The 22,524-nt window shown below is 43.6% G+C and overlaps 1 protein-coding gene across 1 annotated transcript in view; it reads left to right on the forward strand.

Moving 5' to 3' along the window:
- The first annotated feature begins 3,182 nt into the window (after positions 1-3,182).
- LOC126456473 (juvenile hormone acid O-methyltransferase-like) overlaps positions 3,183-22,524 on the forward strand; it is a 90,065-nt gene continuing 70,723 nt past the window's right edge. The window contains exons 1-2 of the mRNA XM_050092223.1: positions 3,183-3,228; positions 9,159-9,316. Of these exons, the coding sequence (XP_049948180.1) occupies positions 3,183-3,228; positions 9,159-9,316 (204 nt within the window). The remainder of the gene's footprint in view (positions 3,229-9,158; positions 9,317-22,524) is intronic.

Below are 22,524 nucleotides of genomic sequence, written 5' to 3' on the forward strand. Positions count from 1 at the left end.
AAATATGCTTGTTTAAGATCTACACACATCAAAAAAAGTTTTGCATCACCTCGGTTCCGAGAGTTACGGAACCTGTACAGAAAATTGGAATAGAGATCAACATAAACGTCATTTCCACCATTTTTATTGTTCATCAAAACCACACATTGCATGTAGTACCACCATAAAGCGAGACCTTCAGAGGTGGTGGTCCAGATAGCTGTACACACCGGTACCTCTAATACCCAGTAGCACGTCCTATTGCATTGACGCATGCCTGTATTTGTCGTGGCATACTATCCAAAAGCTCATCAAGGCACTCTTGGTCTAGATTGTCCCACTCCTCAAAGGCGATTCGGCGTAGATCCTTCAGAGTGGTGGGTCACGTCGTCCCTTTTCAATCTGTACCATGCATGTTCGATAGGGTTCATGTCTGTTGAACATGCTGGCCTCTCTAGTCGAGCGATGTCGTTGTCCTGAACGAAGTAATTCACAGGATGTGCACGAATGCCTCGCCAATATCCTGCCGATATGATTGCACTATCGGTCGGAGGATGGCATTCACGTATCGTACAGCCGTTACGGCGCCTTCCATGGCCACCAGCGGCGTACGTCGGTCCCACATAATGCCACCCCAAAACAGCAGGGTACCTCCACCTTACTGCACTCGCTGGACAGTGTGTCTAAGGCGTTCAGCCTGATCGGGTTGCCTCCAAACACGTCTCCGACAATTGTCTGGTTGAAGGCATATTCGACACTCATCGGTGAAGAGAACGTAATGCCAGTCCTGAGCGGTCCATTCGGCATGTTGTTGGGCCCATCTGTACCGCGCTGTATGGTGTCGTGGTTGTAAAGACTGACCTCGTCATGGACGTCGGGAGTGAAGTTGCGCATCATGCAGCTATTGCGCACAGTTTGAGTCGTAACACGACGTCCTGTGACTGCACGAAAAGCATTATTCAACATGGTGCCGTTGCTGTCAGGGTTCCCCCGAGCCATAATCTGTAGGTAACGGTCATCCACTGTGGTAATAAGCCCTTGGGCGGTCTGAACGAGGCATAACATCGACAGTTCCTGTCTCTCTGGCTCTCCTCCATGTCCGAATAACATCGCTTTGGTTCACTTCGAGACGCCTGGGCACTTCCCTTGTTGAGAACCCTTCCTGGCACAAAGTAACAATGCAGTCGCGATCGAACCGCAGTACTGACCGTCTAGGCATGGTTGAACTGCAGACAAAACGAGCTGTGAACCTCCTTCCCGGTGGAATGACTAGAACTGATCGGCTGTCGGACCCCCTCCGTCTAATAGGCACTGGTCATGCATGGTTGTTTACATCTTTGGGCGGGTTTAGAGACATCTCTGGACAGTCAAAGGGACTGTGTCTGTGATACAATATCTACAGTCAACGTCTATCTTCAGGAGTTCTGGGAACCGAGGTGATGCAAGACTTTTTTTGATGTGTGTAGATTGATGGTTTACACACAACCAGCAAATTTTGGCATCCATTCTACCGTCTTGGGAACACATTATGAATCGATAATATCGCGAGAATTAACTGCATCTTCATGAACTCCGCAGGTGCGAAGGCAGCCGTTTGGAATCTATAGAACTACGATCGCCGTTGCTCCTTAGCACCTAGTTACTGGTTCTATAGCCTCATTCTGTTCAAGGCAGTCGACTTCTTACTTTACTTTCTCTTTCAACATAAAAGGAATGTTGCGTGTTTTGAAAAATTTCGAAACCGCATTCTTCAGTCTAACGAGGTCCTTGTAACCTTTGATACTGCTTGTTGCTCCGGAAAATATCTCAACATATTTTTTGCAACAGCTGATTTAAGTTTCTATTTGGAATGTCTGTTGAAATATGATTTGCTCACTCGTGAATGATGAAGACTAAAGCATTCACGAGTTCAAGACCCAGTAAATTGGTTGGATTATCGGAATTTACAATTACCGACGTAGCTCGTTTCGTAAGTTGTTTATACGTAGCATTGTTTGGAAATTGTCTTTTCACAGGAATCTCCTGATTCCAGCAGCTGAACAGCGAACTTGCAGTCCGTTAACTTCGGCATTCCTAACATTCAGCACGTCTACAGGTATACAATTGAAATTGACGACTCTGTGTCAATTTGAGTTTTGACAGGCACTTTGTTAACTGGAAGAGTTATAGCTAACGACTTGTTAATGCCAGCAGAGATAGAATTCACGTGACGTATCATCCGTGAAAGTTTTTGAATTTGCAAATGTTCGTTACGAATAGTACCTGACTTTCTACTTTTAACTACTGCAGTATGCTTGGGTGTCTTCTGCGTTTCTCGGTTGTACTTTCGCTTTACACACCTCAGCCCGGTAACTGGTCTTTTTACAGCAATTCCAGGCGCTTCAGTCTGGAACCGCGTGACCGCTACGGTCGCAGGTTCGAATCCTGCCTCGGGCATGGATGTGTGTGATGTCCTTAGGTTAGTTAGGTTTAAGTAGTTCTAAGTTCTAGGGGACTGATGACCACAGATGTTAAGTCCCATAGTGCTCAGAGCCATTTGAATTTTTTTACAGCAATTACAACAACATTGTATTTTATAATTTCTAAACTTTTTATCACTGTTTCATTCGAGTAGCGAGCGCACTCCGTGTTTTTTTTCCACGTGCGGCTCTGCTGCCTGCTTGGCGATGCCCACTGTTTGTACACAATGAAGACGTCAGCATCGTCGCACTGTATTACTCCAGCGTGTGTTGGTTTGCACACCCAAATGAGCGGCAAATAATTTTGTGACGACACATTTCTTGGACTAAGCAGGCTCTTTTCTGATTGATTGTCAGGGGAGTGCATGACAAGCATGTCACGATTTAGTGAATCTGCATAAGATTTCTTACGTTGATCATTTTGTCAATGAAATTTTCATTCCCGGGTCAGGCGCTGGTCCACTAGTTATAGCTTTGATCTGACTTCTTGAAAGTCGAAAATATCTGTGTCTGGCAGCAACAACGTTCCCTCAGTTTCAGGATATGAGAGAGTCATTGGTTCACAAGTAGGTGACAGTTTCTGATAAAGATGAAATACAGTGGAGGCGTGCATATCTAGTAAAAATGTTTTTCTTTACACATCACCTGATATCTGATGCCTCAGGTTATGCTCTTTTAGTCGCTGGACGTAGTTGTTTCAGAACGCAACTGCGTCTTTAACTGCAGTGGTTGTTGTCATTGGCCATGACCTTGCTCTCTTCAAGCTTCAAGTCGGGCCCAGTGCGCCACGGTGAGCTCCTGGCTTGCTGACAATTGTTGCAGTAAATTCAGTGGTTATTGTAGGACGATAACTTCTTGGACCGTGTCTCAGAACAGTTTTACAAAATTTATAAAAAATCTTCCCGGAAAGGAAATGGATTAGCAATCGTAGAATGTAACACTCATAGGATAAAGCCACGCAATGTTGCCACAAAGATCGTTGTAGAGAATTATGCACTCTAAATCACGTAAAAATAAAATTTGTCCTGCTGAGTATTCTTCGTCCTTTTTCAGTATTGTTTCTTTTTACTTGTCATCCAAAAGTTGACAGGAATGCTGTGGGTTTGCATTGATCAGTATTTTCGGGTTGTTTCTCGTTGCACAAAATGTTGACTGGTGAACTTCATTATCAATTTGTGAAGTCTTTCACGTCGCCAAAATGTGAACTCAGTAACTGAACGCTACCACTGACTCAGCTGAAACATCCACATTAACAGAAAAGGGTTTGCTTAGTAGTCGATTGCACGTTTGCGCGCTTGCTGATTAACACTTGTTTGATAGGGTGATACTATAATAGAAGTGTGGCAGTGCAACAAGAAATAATAAATAACATTTAGTAGGAATATGTTACAAATAGTACTTAACATTGGTACTCTCTGATGTGTGGCAGCTGACGTCCTAAACCTAATACAGAGATGTCTAAATAAATTTGTTGTCTCTTGGCAGTCTATAACTATAGCTATAACTGGTTGTAATGTGTAGATACTGTGATAATGGTCAAATTTCTCCATAAATAAAAACTGCTATGTCGGAAGATAGTCTTCAGAGTAGTGTACTGAGCTGACTGCAGGTATTAGCTGAGCTGTCCAACGGCTCCGTCATCATTGACTTAGTATTCATGGTTTGGTGACTGTCGGCAGAAGGAATTCCAGTTCTGCCGATACAAAGCGGAAGCAATGTAGCCCCTGGTTGGCAGCACTCCCTACGTGCTGGAGGAAGTGACACAGAAGCAGGAAGCTGTCCGTGTTTGTGAGCGACACCTTGAGCCTGCTGCACGGAGATGACAAGGAAACTACCCATCGCATCCCCGTCAGTTTGAGTGGTAAGAGAGACCACGGGACAGCCCGCCAAAGATTGAACGCAGATCAAGCATGAAAACAGAAAGTTCTCGGTGTTGGACTACGAGGTGGGCGAGCAGTGTTTAAAGTTCGCTCCTGTCAATATTTTTTTCCGCTGTTCGCCAGATTCAATTTTGTGTGTGTGTCATGGTTTATCGTCCGTTTCCAACAGGAAGGGACCTATAATGAAAGTTGATTCTGCCACGGACTCTATTAGCAGCCGATAGGAAGTGGCTTCCGAAAGGGAACTGCAAACGTTTGATGACAAGGTGGGAAATCAACCGAATCCTCCACACTTCTGGTGTGTTATACACGGCATCAGTGATAGTACGTGTGTCATATAATAGAAATCGCTTATCGACGCATCTAATCTTGTGACCGAGTGAAACATGCCTCCTTGTCCAATTTAGGTGTTGAACGTGACCAATCCCGAGGAAATGATGAAAACGTAACAGTTTGTCACATAGGCTGCAACAAATGAACGCAACAGTTTCCCAATCACACAATTTCTTTGCGCTCTATCAAAATTTATGTTTTTAACGTTTTTAGAGTTTCGTTTTGGAATTTTGGCTCTTGAATTCCTTTGTTGTAACATAGTTCACAGTCGTTTATTTCTTGTTTTCGTTTCTGTGAGACGTCTAAGTGGGATGTCGCCTTCTCTCACTATTCGTCACATTTACTTGCGACGGTAATGTATTCGTACCCCATGACTCATATTCTATAACCAATATATAATATGACAACTGCGAGGATGACAGAAAGCGAATAAACATTTCAGTGATCGGGCGGACCGTTCATAATTTTGTGAAAAAAAAGGAACAAATAAAAATAAAAGACACAGAAATATTGAATCCAGCTCGTCCGCTTTGTAGTACAACACCTTGACCACTTTTATTATTATTATTCTTATTATTATTATTGCATTTTGTTCGTTGTTGAACATTGTGTTTGGTCGTTGCGGACGTCACAATGACATCCGTTCAAGTTTGTTTTGTTGATCCTTCCACTCGGTTTTTTTTATTACAGAGGCCAACCGGCTCTCTGACCGAATACGCTTTTTTTTTTAATCTCATTTTGTTCGTTTTCGTTCGTTGGATCTGCTCGGTGCGGACGTCGGAAGACACCTGATTCAGTTCGTGGTTGATCCATTACCTCAGTTTTTTTATTGCAGCGGGCAGCTAACTCTCTGACCGAACACGCTGAGTTACCTTGTCGGCTACGCTGAGCTACCGTGCCGGCAGTTAACCGCAACGCCGCGGCTGTTCTGTTTCGCTTAACCTAGCACTTGTTAAGCTTGCACCGTTCGCTGTTTTTATTTTGCTTTTTTTTGCAGTTGAGTGCACTTTCTTCCTTTTTTCGTGCTTGATCTGTGTTCAGTTTTTGCCGGGCTGTCCACTAAATCTGAGGGAGGTGCGATGGGGAGCTTCCCTTGTGAGAGGCGGCTGACGACTGGCCTGCATTCGTGACGGCAGCCTCACTTGGTATTCACTGTTTCTCTCTCGCTTGGTACACAACATTTTGACTGTGCCTAAAATGATTCCTGTCGCTCTTAACGAAACGCATTCTGAAATAATTAAAGTCTTTTCTTTTGTATCACTCCTGGAAGGCGGCGCGTGGGTCTGCTCCTGAGATCTTTAAAATAGACCAAATGAAGGAAGAGAGTAGGAGCAGGTGAGGCAAAGCACTTCGGTACTGCAAGTAAAGTTAAAGCACCTTTACTGTTGTATAAACATATACAAACACATTACTTAACTTTTGGTACAGATGATCACGTAGGTGCGAAGCTGTTCACGTATCAAAGCTAACAGTTACCAGAAGTTACAAAGGCAAAGTCTATAATGGCTAGCTCCCCTACAAGTAGAAGCTAAGTTGCTAAGTCGTTTGCTCTTGATCAACTAGGGCAGAAAGCAGAGCAGCGCTCGTGGAGCTCCACAGCGTCGGCTAGAGGGTGCTGTGGTCGGCATAATTCGTCCGCTCCCTTAGTTCCAACCTACGAGAGTGCGCCTACCCTGTGGCATCGGAACTATCGATACCACATTTCCATCATATGTTACAATTACAAAGAAAACAGTAATATGCACATTGTGCCAACCATTATCTCAGGGTTGCTTTCCTTGTGTTTGTTGTTTCTTTGAGACAAACTAAAGAACTTTCAGGCAGACGTTTCACGCAGGTGCTGTAGTACATTTTGTAGTTCACGCTGTGTACTAATCTCACAAAATTAATTGACTGTTTCTCTCTCCTTCAATAAATTTATGTTTTCTTTTTGACCATGACCCATTTTATTTACTTCTCCAAACAAAGCGAAATACTACCTACCTGTGTATCTCTAATCAGACAAACAAACAAAAAACGCCGTCCAAACAGGCCCTAAAGAGACAACAGTACCGACCGGCCGCCGTGTCATCCTTACCCTTAGGCGTCACCACACGCGGTTACGGAGAGGCATGTGGTCAGCACACTGCTCTCCTGGCCGTTGCCAGTTGTCAAGACTCGTGATACGTGGTACTTACTGGAATGCAGGAAAACGTGGAAGGGAGGAAGCACCAATGTAACTTTCTTTTCTCAAAACCTGTTTATTTGACAATAATGGTTCAGATGGCTCTGAGCACTATGGAACTTAACTACTGAGGTCATCAGTCCCCTAGAACTTAGAACTACGTAAACCTAACTAACCTAAGGACATCACACACATCCATGCCCGAGGCAGGATTCGAACCTGCGACCGTGGCGGTCACGCGGTTCCAAACTGACGCGCTTAGAACCGCACGGCCACACCGGCCGGCTATTTGACAATATATAAACTTGTTTTACAGATAATCGAAGCTTTTAACCACAAAATTTTCTTTAATAAAATGAACAAATTTTCAAAATTCTTTTGACTTCAAACCTCAAGATGAATAAGCTTTTAATCATTGCAAAATAAATCTGAAGTGCTGTATTGCGAAATAGCAAATAATATGATAATGATTATAAGACGGCCGGACCTGCAGCCCGCCCGTTATCGGGTGAAACTGCGGTGTTTACTACCGCGCTGGACACTGTCTGTCTTAGTACATGCCTCTCTGCAACAAAGGAAAACTATATAAGCACCGTTGATGACAAGAGTGATTCAGTTACTCAAAACAGATGACTTAACTTTTAATTTGAAAGCTGTATGTCGCAAGGTTCGGGGTTAAGATAAGCACCTGTGCTTAAAGGTTAAACAGATTAGCAAACAATATGACAGTGATAAGGCTTACTTCAAAGTAACCAACCTCTTAAGTTCAATTGGCAAAGGTGCGACTGGACCCCAACCCGTCCCGTCTGACAATTTTATTTCGACTAAAGCCCTGGTGACAGTTGGCTATTAATATTTTCAAAGTTAAAATGATTGTCAGTTATTAAGACCTCTCAGAAGCAACGTCTTACAAAATTACTTTTGAACACTTATTACAAGAGAACACACTCGGCAGAACCACAAGATCCAGCTAAAATACACCAATAATGACTCGGTCTTTCAAACACAGAAACGATCAGCTTAGTATCACAGGTTGTTCAGATTATAACTAATGACTGAGAAATGGAATTACAATCAAAGAATCTCTAACCACAAAGTCCCTCTTTTGTTTGACGGCAACCCGTGCCTTAGTACAATTGTTCCGGCTGTGTATACGACCAAGAGCTGATTAATTAGAACATTAATGATCGGGTACAAACCAGAAAGGAAAGGCAATATAATAGCGGGACAAATTTTCAAACTACAACTACTGTCTCAGTACAATACTACTGCCTATATTTACGACCACTATGGTCGCAGGTTCGAATCCTGCCTCGGGCATGGATGTGTGTGATGTCCTTAGGTTAGTTAGATTTAAGTAGTTCTAAGTTCTAGGGGACTGATGACCTCAGAAGTTAAGTCCCATGGTGCTCAGAGCCATTCTTTGAGTAAAACTCTGAGGGTCGGGTACAAACCAGAAAATAACAAGGAGAGCAGGTAGACAATGAAACAAATGACCACGAGGATTACAGAATGTTACTCCCCTTTACCAGCAAGCAGTTCCATGGATCCACGGTGCGTCGCAGCGGTTACTGAGTGGTGCCGATGAAAGCCAGGTTAAAGAGGGCAGCGAGGCCACGCGCGGTCGTCCGACACGAATGTAGCCAACCAACCGACGAGATGTCGGCCTGCTGCTTCTAGTCGATGCTGACCCCGGTGAAGTATTCCGGTATCTTCGCTGTGCGCAGACCCTCCTTGCACAGCTGGTGGCTTCGGCCGCACGGACCTCGTGGACACATCTTGTCGCGATGCTACCGCCAGTCCCCAAACTTTGTGCCTCCCCCTCCTGCAAGCGAACCCCGTATATGTATCGGCAAGCAAAGATCTTCAAAGGACACAGCCCACAGATACCAACACTTCCTCACAGATATTGGCAATGGGGCCACAAGAGGGATAGTCGATACGACACCTGAGCCAGTGGCGCCAGACAGAACAGTCTACTAATTCAATGGCGCCACGGCTCATTTGGTACCGCTACTTCTCCGTCAAGTAGCTCCACAATTGGCCTCAAAAGGGCTGAGTGCACCCCACTTGCCAACAGCACCCGGCAACCCGTACAGTGACCCATACAAATGCCAGCCAAGCCTGACAACGCTTAACTTTGGTGATCTCACGGGAACCGGTCGTTGGCGTGTATCTCTAACCAGCACCTCATAATTGCCTGCATTCGTCAACAGATGGCATCTGCAGTAATGTTTATTAATGTACCACCACCGAGGAAAAGAGTTTATAAAGGAGACGTTTTGAACACACCGTGTTAGCTGCGCTAATCAAAATGCTCCTGTGGCGCCTGTTGTGTTTCAGGAGTGATGGACAAGCCTGAGCTGTACGGGAGGTACAGTGGTCCCATCGAGGCGGCGGCGGCCAGGGCGCTGGACGAGGTGTGGCCGCTGCTGCGCTGGAGCAGGCCCGCACTGCCCGTCCTCGACATCGGCTGTGGACCCGGGGACGTGGCTGCCAAGGTAGGCTGCACGCTACTGCCATGTTGGTCGAGACATCCTAGCGAGGAACTGGCCCCAGTCTTTCATGTAGGTACCGTTCACAAACCGCGAATTGCCCAAATCTCTCCCTCCACTAAACAGCCAAAGAAAGTGGTACAACTGCCTAATATCGTGTAGAGCCCCCGCTGAGGCGTAGCGCCTTCGCATCGCTCCTGTCACTTGTTAGGACGATATCGTTGTAGGCATGAGTCATCGACAGATGTCACCAGCTGACATGGACCCGTGTTACAGAGTTGCACGTATTTGTACTAGTAGGCGGCAGAGGTCAGCAGTTGACGGACATTTGCTAGCAGTCGTAGTCAAAACAAAGTTATGTTTGATTAATATTTAATGTATTTGCATAATTATAATTGTTTTATATGTGTACTAATTAGCAGTGTGAGTGTTTTATGAGTGAAGAAGAACAGGAGTAAATGAAAATTGTTTTGTTTATTCACGAAGTACCAGTTAAACTATACAGGAGATTTACTATTATTAAATGTGCAGTCAGTTTACGGTACTAATAAATCGTGAGTAGAACACAAATTAATGGGTAATTTCAGAAGGAGTAATTTTATATTTGATACTTTTCTAAATTTATTTATTTAGGAATCGCCATAGAAAGAAATGTTTTACTATGATTGGTCATTGAAGTAAAGCGCGGGTTAGCGCAGGATAACACTGCAACCTGATTTGCTGTTTGTGATATCAGCCACTCAGAAAAATGCAGGCTCGCGCCAATATATGCTGGGAACAAGGCCTTTGGTGTGATCTAGGGGGGTCGGGGCTGAGGGTTCGAACTAGTAACATCTCATTGAAAGCAGCTCCGACGAAAGTACTGTAAAATCGCGGAAAAATGCTAATTACGAGTTCGCGAAGTAGTACAAAGTGTATTTAAGTGAAAGGTATAGTGGAAGTCGTGTGGAATTTCGGAAGGAATATCAAAAATTATTTCTTTTGACTGTTAGTTTAAACCGCGTGGCGTGTTGTGCGATCTCAGACTGGAACAGGTATTACGTGTAGAGCAGAGTGCACAACATTTGAGCGAGCAATTTCATAACTAATCGAGCCGGTGAACTCTATTGACTTCGGTAACGGAAGTAAATACCATAAACTGGCTACGTGTGTGATTGTGGTGTGCGTATGAACTTTACATTGTGTTGCCACTTAGTACGGACTTGGCAGTATTAACTGTGATCTTTATCGTAAAAATACACCTGAAAATTTACATTGCCAAGTTAAAACTTTTATTTGAGTAGCTAGCCACATCCCGTTTACCAGACAATTCTAAGTATGTTGCACCTGCAATAGACAGTAGTGGTCTAGTATTTTCTGCTACAGCTTTTAGCTAGACAAATGAACATTGCTGGACACTGGCAGGGCAGTAAAAAGAAGTGTGCCGCGCCGCACCGCACCGCGAGCACACAGAAGTGCCGCAGCGCGACGTGGCATGGACTCGACTAATGTCTGAAGTAGTGCTGGAGGAAATTGAGTAATTGACTCCATGTATCATGCACGGCTGTCCATAAATCCGTAAGAGTACGGGGGGATGGAGATCTCTTCTGAACAGCACGTTGCAAGGCATCCCAAATATGCTCAATAACGTTCGTCTCTGAGGAGTTCAGTGGCGAATGGAAGTGTTTAAACTCAGAAGAGTGTTCCTGGAGCCACTCTGTACCAATTCTGGACGTGTGGGGTGTCGCATTGTCGTGCTGGAATTTCACAAGTCCATCGAAATGTACAATGGACATGAATGGATGCAGGTCATCAGACAGGATGCTTAGATACGTGTTACCTGTCAGGGTCGTATCTATATGTATCAGGAGTCCCATATCATTCCAACTGCGCACGCCCCACACCATTATAGGGCCTCTACCAGATTGAGCCGTCCCTTGCTGACATGCAGGGTCCATGGATTCATGAGGTTGTCTCCATACCCGTACCCCTCCATCCGCTCAATACCATTTTAAACCAGACTGGTCCGACCAGGCAACATGTTTTCAGTCATCAACAGTCCAGTGATGGTGTTGATGGGTCCAGGAGAGGCGTAAAGGTATGTGTCGTGCAGTAATCAAGGCTAAACGAGTGAGCCTTCGGCTCCGAAAGCCCATATCGACGATGTTTCGCACACTTGCCGGTAAGCGCTCTGCAAATTTTGAATGTCATCACATCCCTAGTATATATAATTCCCGCCAAAAACATTCGTGTATTTTCTACGTACGTTTCATACGCATTTTGCAGTTAATAATATATATATGTACAAGCGTCAAGAGAAAATAATAAGAGTGGACTACCAAGAACGAAGTGCTCGGATTAAAAAGGGTGTAACAGGGATGTAATCCTGCCCCCCAACTGTTCAGTCTCTACCTCGAAGAAGCGATGATGGAAATAAAAGAAAGATTCAGGAATGGGATTAAATTCAAGGTGAAACGATATGAATGAAACGATTCGCTGAGGACATACCTATCCTACGTGAAAGTGAAGAAGAAATCCAAGAACGGAATGAATAGACTAATGAGTACAGAATATGGATTGAAAGTGAATCGAAGAAAGACGAAAGTAATGAGAAGTAACAGAAATGACAACAGCGAGAAACTTAACATCAGGATAGATGGTCACTAACTACAGGTTTAGGAATTCTGCTACCTAGACAGCAAAATAACCAAAGAGGACATCAAAAGCAGACTAGCAATGGCAAAAAGAACATTCCTGGCCAAGAGAAGTCTACTAGTATCGAACATGGGCCTTAACTTGAGGAGGATATTTCTGAGAATGTACGTTTGGAGCACAGCACTGTATAGTTGTGAAACATGGACTGTGGGAAAACCAGAACGGAAGAGAATCGAAGCATTTGAGATGTGGTGCTGCAGAAGAATGTTGAAAATTAGGTGGACTGATATAGTAAGGAATGAGGAGGTTCTGTGCAGAATCCGAGAGGAATGGGATGTGTGGGAAACACTGACAACGATAAGGGGCAGGATGATAGGACATCTGTTAAGACATCAGGGAATGGCTTCCGTGGTACTGGAGGGAGCTGTAGAGGGCAGAAACTTTAGAGGAAGACAGGGACTGGAATTCATCCAGCAAATGATTGAGGACGTAGGTTGCAAGTGCTACTCTGAAAAAAATGGCTCTGAGCACTATGCGACTTAACTTCTGAGGTCATCAGTCGCCTAGAACTTAGAACTACTTAAACCTAACTAACCTAAGGACATCACACACATCCATGCCGGAGCCAGGATTCGAACCTGCGACCGTAGCGGTCGCTCGGTTCCAGACTGTAGGGCCTAGAACCGCAGGGCCACTCTGGGCGGCCTGCTACTCTGAGATGAAGTGGTTGGCATAGGAGACGAATTCGTAGCAGGCCGCATAAAACCAGTCAGAAGACTGATGACTCAAAAAAAAATTACATTTGATATGTGGAATGAATTTGACTTGATGCTTTTAAGAGATAAATGCAGAAGTACTTCGCTCGTTTGCGACATCTGTCACAGTTCAAATATATTAAATTGTTTTGGTAAAGGAAAAGGAAACAGTAGCCAGGGATATTTTTTAGGTTTGGCTCTGCACCTGATGGTATCGCCAAGTCTCTTTGGGTTCAAATGGCTCTGAGCACTATGGGACTTAACCTCTGAGGTCATCAGTCGCCTAGAACTTAGAACTAATTAAACCTAAGGACATCACACACATCCATGCCCAAGGCAGGATTCGAACCTGCGACCGTAGCGGTCGCTCGGCTCCAGACTGTAGCGCCTAGAACCGCACGGCCACTCCGGCCGGCTGCCAAGTCTCTGTTTCAATAATTTATGCTGCGGCGGGACTGCGGAGTGCTTTACCAGTACGTCAAAGTGAGTGCGTCGTGAAAGGAATATTCAGCTATGAGATGTAGCAGATTAGCTATTTATCACACAATGAAATATTTCTGTTTTTGCATTCTGGTAAAATTTTTTAAGTCTTTGTTCAACCTTGGGGAAACTGAAAATTTAACCCCACATAACTGATCACCTCGTCGTAGAACATCTGTGATTACTGTAGAATTAACTACAATGGATGGTTGGTTGATTTGGGGGAGGGGACCAAACAGCGAGGTCATCGATCCAATCGGATGAGGGAAGGATGGAGAAGGAAGTCGGCCGTGCCATCTCAAAGGAACCATCCCAGCATTTGCCTCAAGCGATTTAGGGAAATCACGGGAAACCTAAATCAGGATGGTCGGATGCGGGTTTGAACCGACATCCTCACGAATGCGAGGCCAGGGTGTTAACCACTGCGCCACCTCGCTAGGTGCAGTAGATGGAAAACGGAATGATATGAAGGGAATGACTTAGCCTGACATTAGAGATTTCATCTCCATTTGAACATTGCTCAAATAGTGTCGGGATTCAGCATTTTTAGTGGCAGTAGATTTCCACACCACCGAATCAGCCTAGCACTTGTCTCATAAATATATGATCATATGGTAATACAAATTAACTCTACAATTTTATGTCTTCATTTCAATGTGTCTGAATATTAATCAACACCTAAAGCACTTGTTACTAATATGACAACTATGATTAGAAGTCTATGGGCGTTCAAAAAAATGGTTCAAATGGCTCTGAGCACTATGGGACGTAACTTCTGAGGTCATCAGTCCCCTAGAACTTAGAACTACTTAAACCTAACTAACCTAAGGACATCACACACATTCATGCCTGAGGCAGGATTCGAACCTGCCACCGTAGCGGTCACGCGGTCCCAGACTGAAGCGCCTTGAACCACTCGGCCACAACGACCGGCTTATGGGCGTTCATATGAATTATGTTTACCTCATTTGACATATACTGAAGCACCAAAAAAACTAGTATAGGCATGCGTATTCAAATTCAGAGGTATGTAAACAGGCAGAATTCGACGCTGCGGTCGGCAACGCCTATATAAGACAATGAGTGTCTAGCGCAGTTGTTAGATCGGTTACTGCTGCTACTATGGCGGGTTATCAAGATTTAAGTGAGTTTGAACGTGGTGTTACAGTCAGTGCACGAGCGGTGGGACACAGCATCTCCGAGGTAGCAATAAAGTGGGGATTTTCCCGTACGACCATTTCACGAGTGTGCCATGAATATCAGGAATCCGGTAAAACGTCAAATCTCCGACATCGTTGCGGCCGGAAGATGAGCCTGTAAGAACGGGACCAACGACGACTGAAGAGAATCGTTCAACGCTACAGAAGTGCAACCCTTCCGCAGATTGCCGCAAATTTCAATGCTGGGCCATCAACAAGTGTGCGAACCATTCAACGAAAAATCATCGATATGGGCCTTCGGAGCGCAAAGGCCACTCGTGTACCATTGATGACTGCACGACACAAAGCTTTACACCTCGCCTGGGCTCGTCAACACCGACATTGGACTGTTGATGACTAGAAACATGTTGCCTGATCAGACGAGTCTCGTTTCAAATCGTATCGAGCGGATGGACGTGTACGGTTATTGAGACAATCTCTTGAATCCTTGGACTCTGCATTCAGCAGGGATTTGCTCAAGCTGGTGGAGGCTCTTTAATGGTGTGGAGCGTATGCACTTGGAATGATATTGAACCCGTGATACTTCTAGATACGACTCTGACATGTGACACGTACTGATCGCCTGCATCCGTTCATGTTCATTGTGCATCCCGACGGACTTGGGCAATTCCAGCAGGACAATGCGACACCCCACACGTCCAGAACTGCTACAGAGTGGCTCCAGGAACACTCTTCTAAGTTTAAACACTTCCCCTGGCCACCAAGCTCCCCAGAGAGGAACATTATTGAGCATATCTGGGATGCCTTACAACGTGCTGTTAAGAAGATATCTTCACCCCCTCGTACTCTTACAGATTTATGGACGGCCATGCAGCATTCATGGTGTCAATTTCCTCCAGCACTGCTTCAGACATTAGTTGAGTCCTTGCGACGTCGTATTGCGGCACTTCTGCGTGCTCGCTGGGGCCCTACACGATATTAAGGCATGTGCACTAGTTTCTTTGGCTCCTCAGTGTATTTCATTTAGCACCCATAGCATCAACCATAATGTACTTATTGTAAATAGTAATCTACTATGTAGATATCTTCCCGTGGTTAGTTCATTTTCATTCCTTCGATAGTTCTCCTTTCCTTATATTAGTTATATTCTTATAGTGCAGACTTTGGTATTTATTTTAGTAGTCAATTTATATTCATAATCTTTTGGGTATATTTTACTTGGTGTACAGATGCTAATGGTTGCTGAGCGTCTGGCGGGTTAAGCAGCATGTTGGTCTCGTTTTGCCTTCCGTCATGCGCTGAGGTCACTGTCCCGCTATGCAAACGTCTACTGCGCTTGCGAGTTGCCTCTTGTGATGCTACATCATTTATTTCACCCCATTACATTCATCAGTTTGCAATTGAAAGGTGTATGTATTTTAGTAGTGAATTCACATCGTGGCGATTAAATTCAGCCTATTAGTTACTCCACAACATCTTTTTGTCAGTGAACAAAATCTTAAATAACTGATGACTTATCTTATTCCTTTTTACACACATATAAAGAACAAGAAAGGAACTTATCCTAAAACTAAGTGAACATCTTTCATAATTTATAGTGAAATATTTTCACCATACTTAAACATGATAACGTCATGATTTGGTTTAACCCTTTGTCAAACCCATTCACCGTGCGAATTACTTTAGATCCTTGTGTGCATAGAAGCCCTTTTCCTTTTCACTTAGTCAAGGCTTAGGGTATTTTTTCTTCAAATGACATATCTCCCTTGGTTTCTATAGGCAGTGGTTTTTCCCACTCACCTATTTCTCGTTTCTTAAACATTAATTCAGTTGGTGTAAAACCTGTCTAAGTATGTGATAAGCTATTAATGATTTGCTAAAATGACGAAACGAACTCGATCTATTTTGTATGTCTCTGTGGCGTGTATCAGCGTATCAATCTATTAAATTCCTTAAACATCCTTGCTTCGGGGTGAATCGTGATACCAGTATGTGTTTTATTTTATTTATGGCCATGAATTCCTTCCACGTTACCTGTGAAGTACGATGCTTTATCAGTTAACAGTATTTGCGGTTTCCCTACTCTAGTGAGATAGTCACTGTAATTCTGCTAATAATAGAACTGGAGGTCGCTGACCTCACTGCAGACAAGTTAACATACTTGGAAAAAACTTCATATAAGGCAATTACATACTTAGCATCCCCTTTTCCTCTTGGATAAGGCCCGGCCGCATCCATTGACACTAATTCTAAAGGTTTTCTGCGAACTATTGGAAGCAGCTCAATTGATTTAGATTTGTTAGTGTGTTTAGTCTTCTGACAAATAATATATTTTCGAATTATTTAGAGAATTCGGCGCCGCATGTTGGGGAAGTAGCAGTACGTATTTATCTTATCGGTACATTTAGAAACGCCGTAACGACCCTATAAGTTGTGAGTGTAAAGAATGAATTCATCTTCATACTTTTCAGGTGGCCACACGCATCACCGTCCTTGGTTAGGTGTACGTCGGTGATACAGCACTCCTTTATAAACAGTATGAATTTTTTAAAGTTATCATCATAATCTCTTCCACATAGTTTAAGTAATCTTTTTGCAGCGTGAGTCTTCTTCTTGCAATTGCTTCAGCCTATTACGCCTTTTTACGTAACAGGATTAGTTAGCTTTGTCTTGGTTATGTAGGTAGCGTATTTTAAAGTTCTGTTCGGAGAGTTCTCAAAATTCATTTAACCCTTGGGGTAGCCTCGACAAGGGGTCAACTATTATGTTTTGTTTACCTTTGATGTACATTACCTCGAAATTGAATTCCTGCAAGTAAAGACACCGTCTGACTATTCTTCTTTGCAGCAGTTCGCATGTTAAGAGAAAAGAAATTGCTTGGTGGTCACAGTAGGCTTTGGTGTGTTTTCCCCACAAATAATATTCAAATTTCTTAAAAGCTCATACTATAGAAGAGCTTCTAGATCAGTTACTGAGTATGATCGCTGACATTCAGTAAGAGTTCTGCCTGCAAAACCAATTTCTTGGATGTTTGTTGTTCATTTGTTTCGCTTATTTGGAATTGGCATGCCTCAAGACCCTACGATGACGCATCAGTGCTTAAACAAAGCTCTTGTGACATGTCTGGATGACACAATATATCTGCATTGAGTAGAGTTTCTTCTATGTTTTCAAACTAGGTTTGACATTGATTGGTCCAAATCCAAGGATTATCCTTCCATAACAAGTTTAACAGGGCATCGGTGTTCAGCAACTGGTCAGGACTAAATTTTCTAAAGAAAAATACTAATCCCAGATTAGCTTTGAGATGCTTTTTTGTTCTGATTGCATCTAGTTTCTCCGGGCCTGGAAAAATATCTTGTGGTGATATGACAGTGTATTCTGAGAATCGGCAAATGTTCTTCCCAGGTAGGCGTTGTTATTAGCAAGTCATCGACGCAGACAATGACTTTATTATGAAGTTCTGGTCCTAAAACTTTGTCCAGAGCGGAAATGAAGACACCTGCCCTCACATATAAGCTTCACGGAGAGCTGCTTGACAAACGATGCCTTTCAGTTGATTATGGTAAGGTATTTGACTTTATGGAACTTTGGTAACCGTTCTTCTAAGTTGTCGGGACGTGTCGTAACATGAACAATGATCTTGTTTATATTCCGGGTGCCTAGCATAAGCCTGATGCTACCCTCAGGTTTGGCAACAGCTAAAATAGGAATACAGCGCGGCGAATATGAGTGTTGTATGACACCCAACGTATCATTCATCAATTTCCTTCCTTACTGCCTCGTTCTTAGACCTGGGTATAGGGTGTGATGAAAAACAGAGCGTTTTTATATGTGTAACCTTTTATTACCCCGGACGCCTTTCAAACACATGCGCGTACCAAAGTATTAATTTTTGTAGGTCTTCTTTAAGAACTTCCGACAAGCAAACTTATTCACTTACCTTTGCTTGAACTAGTGCTAGATCCATAATTCTTTCATGTAGCTCTTCGTCTTTTTGTCCATCGCAGAACAAAACATCTAAAAGACAATTGTACTTTAATGTCTGTGTTTTGCAGAGGTTTGTTTTTTATTGTACCGGTTCCGATTAAATCTGCTGATAATCTTAGTTCGTTAATTGTAAAAGAAAAGTTCCCCTGTCTCGTTTCAGTATGTATCTTTTACTGTCGGAAGGTATCTATACCTATAAGACAATTAAGTACAAGTTTTTCCACCATTACAAATATACATGAAAGAAAATTTTCGATAGTAGTGGGCATTAACGCTTGAAGTTTCCACATCTTTAGACTTGCTCAGTACTGCAGTCGGAATTCGACAGCCCTGTACAAGCTAGGTTGGTATGTGTGCTTTTGTAACGCGTTTAATAAACCTTGACGGATTACATTTGTCGATGTGCCTGTATCCAGTATGAAGTTCATATTTAAACCTGCTATCCTGGCATTTATTAAGTCCTGTACAGACTCCCTAACGTTCTCTTCCAAACTTCTCCATTTTCCTGACACAAGTTCTCCTTGATATCTACTTCTCTGTCATATTTCAGAAAATAGTTGGGAATTAATAGTAGGCCCCCATCCCCTTCCACGGTCTGCGAGCAGGGTCCTGTCGTGACCTGTTTTGGTTTTCCTAATTACTCGGGGGAGGGTGGGGAGGGGTAATCGTTCATCCTGAGTAACCAACACTGTATGCACAGTGTGATCTTGACTTCGCAAATTTGTTTTTTGTGATGCCCGTGAATTAAATTTTCTTTGACCGTGACCTTCGCCTGCTAAATTCCGCTGGTTGTAGCTAGCAGGAGAAGGACGGCCTGGCCGTCCACCACAGGTCGGCCCTTGCCAATTATTGTATTGGTAGTTACCGCCCGCTGGGATTACATTTTGAATTTGCTGTCCGAAACCCCTGGTACACGCTGGTCCGTTGTAATTAGGGTCGTGGTTTCCTTTAAAACCTCGTTTGCGTCTTTAGTTTCCCCAGTCGCCTCGGTTACCTCTTGTATGATTATTATTACGCGGGTGATGCGGGTGCCACCATGTTCGTTGCTTCCGCCGTTACTATTTTGCGGATCACTATCACGCGGGGAAATCAGTCGAGTCCAGAACGAATGAAAAGTATTCTATATCGTTCTCGAGTATTGTTATCAATTTTTCCTCGATATGTGCTGGTAAGCGACTATGAGTATTTTTAGTACATCGCCGTGAGAAATCGTATTTGTCCAATACCTTGTTCTGTTCACGTATTTTTCAAAATAAAATACTTCCGTAGTCCCCCATGTGTACTATTGAATGGTGCTGGGTTAAACACCTCTCGCCGTAGCCTTTCTTGGACTGCTAGGGACCATAATTTGTCCAAGAAGAAACGCTCAAACTGTTCATAAGTATGGCTCCGCTCGGCCATGTCGGTTGCCCATAATGAAGCATCGCCTTGGGTGTACTCCACAACGAACCCGATCATCTATGCTTCGGTACAGTCGCACGGTAACACATTACAGAAGGCTCTCATGAATACCACGGGATTCGTTCATTTACCCTCAAAGTAAAAATCGGAAACTGTCTATGCCGGAGTAACCCTAGAGGAGTAGACAGGCAGGAGGTACCGTCTGTTGCTGCCATTACATTGTTCGGTTGCATACGGGTATAGTCGGTGTACGCCGGTGCAACTGGTATTGATATTAGCAGTGCGTGTTGCGTTTTGTGCACTACTGGCCATTAAAATTGCTACACCAAGAAGAAATGCAGATGATAAACGTGTATTCATTACACAAATATATTATACTAGAACTGACATGTGATGACAATTTCACGCAATTTGGATGCACAGATCCTGAAAAATCAGTACCCAGAACAACCACCTCTGGGCGTAATAACGGCCTTGATACACTTGGGCATTGAGTCAAACAGAGCTTGCATGGCGTGTACGGCTGCCCATGCAGCTTCAACACGATACCACAGTTTATCAAGAGTAGTGACTGGCGTATTGTGACGAGCCAGTTGCTCGGCCACAATTGACCAGACGTTTTCAATTGGTGAGAGATCTGGAGAATGCGCTGGAAAGGGCAGCATTCGAAAATTTTCTGTATCCAGAAAGGCCCGTACAAGACCTGCAACATGCGGTCGTGCTTATCCTGCTGAAATGTAGGGTTTCGCAGGGATCGAATGAAGGGTAGAGCCACGGGTCGTAACACATCTGAAATGTAACGTCCACTGTTCAAAGTGACGTCAGTGCGAACAAGAGGTGACCGAGACGTGTAACCAATGGCACCCCATACCATCACGCCGGGTGATACGCCATTATGACGATGACGAATACACGCTTCCAATGTGCATTCACCTCGATGTCGCCAAACACGGATGCGACTGTTATGATGCTGTAAACAGAACCTGGATTCATCCGAAAAAATGACGTTTTGTCATTCGTGCAGCCAGGTTCGTCGTTGAGTACACCATCGCAGGCGCTTCTGTCTGTGATGCAGCATCAAGGGTTATAGCAGCCATGGTCTCCGAGCTGATAGTCCATGCTGTTGCAAACGTCGTCGAACTGTTCGTGCAGATGGTTGTTGTCTTGCAAACGTGCCCATCTGCTGACTCAGGGATCGAGACGTGGCTGCACGATCCGTTACAGCCATGCGGATAAGATGCCTGTCATCTCGACTGCTCGTGATACGAGGCCGTTGGGATAAAGGACGGCGTTCCGTATTACTCTCCTGAACCCACCGAGTCCATATTCTTCTAACAGTCATTGGATCTCGACCAACGCGAGCAGCAATGTCGCAATACGATTAACTGCAATTGCGATAGGCTACAATCCGACCTTTATCAAAGTCGGAAACGTCATGGTACGCTTTTGTCCTCCTTACACGAGGCATCACAACAACGTTTCACCAAGCAACGCCGGTCAACTGCTGTAAGCGTATGAGAAATCGATTGGAAACTTTCCTCATGTCAGCACGTTGTAGGTGTCGCCACCAGCGCCAACCTTGTGTGAATGCTCTGAAAAGCTAATCATTTGCAAAATCACAGCGTCTTCTTCCAGTCGGTTAAATTTCGTGTCTGTAACACGTCATCTTCTTGGTGTAGCATTTTTAATGGCCAGTGGTGTACTCCCCTTTCTTTCTGCCTGATGGCCCAGTGGTAAACGGCGGACAGATATTGCAACTCTCTATCCTGCCTGCTTACAACCTATTGATCCCGACTGATAATGATTAATGGCTCCTTTGTCATATCAATGCCACTAGTCAAACTGTTCTGCAATTTTTCTTCTGCTGCCTCTGAACCTGATTCAGTTCTGGCAATTCATTTTCCTTCTCCTTTACTACCTCTTCGACCGCTTCTCCATAGGTCTTACTCTTTTGCGCTACATTCTATGCTAGTGTCGTACCCTTATCGCATTACCCTGACCAGCCTCTCTCCATTAAATTCGTTACATCCTTATCAATTCTTTCTTGGGTTTTCATTACGAACTTTCTGCTCAACTATAAATTATTCATTTCTACAGACAGTTCCTGTACTTCACCAGGCAAATCTTTACATATTGTTTGGAGCCGGTAATAATACGTGCATCTCCTTTACACTTTTATTAATTAATGATTGACTTTCCTGTATTTTATGTGTGTCGCTCTCTTTTTCAGCTTACCTGCGATTTCCTCCTGTGGGTTTTCAACATCCGATACCTTTTTACCTAGCTTATCTATTTCCTGAGATAGATCCGTTTGAACTTACATGTCAAATCATTTTACAGGTCAATGTGAAGCTTTTTACTTATGTCATCAGATTTTTGCATTTGTTCATGCCTCAAATTTGTCACATTGGTTCCTAGAATCATTAAATGTTTGTGTTTGTTGTTTTGGAGATTCTTCCACTTTTTGTATTAAATTCTTAAATTTTTGTCTTAGATCATTAAACTTTTGTGTCTATTCATTAAATTTTTGCTTGTTCACTTTTAAAATCATTAAGATTTTTCATCATCCCTTGCATAAGTTGTATCAATGTTGGCTTATCATTTTGAACAACTACTGAGTTGTATCTGAATACATTCGGGTCCGTTTCGTCCGATGCGGAAGTTTTAGATCTACCAGAATCTCCGCTACCGTGCCTTTCACTTATTAATTAGCATCATGTGAAAAAATGCGTTCCAGTGATATTCGAGAATTTATCTCGCCTACAGTAAGTAAAGTATGTCATTTATCACAACG

The sequence above is a fragment of the Schistocerca serialis genome, chromosome 2 (assembly GCF_023864345.2).
Source record: "Schistocerca serialis cubense isolate TAMUIC-IGC-003099 chromosome 2, iqSchSeri2.2, whole genome shotgun sequence".
NCBI classification, from domain to species: Eukaryota; Metazoa; Arthropoda; class Insecta; order Orthoptera; family Acrididae; genus Schistocerca; species Schistocerca serialis.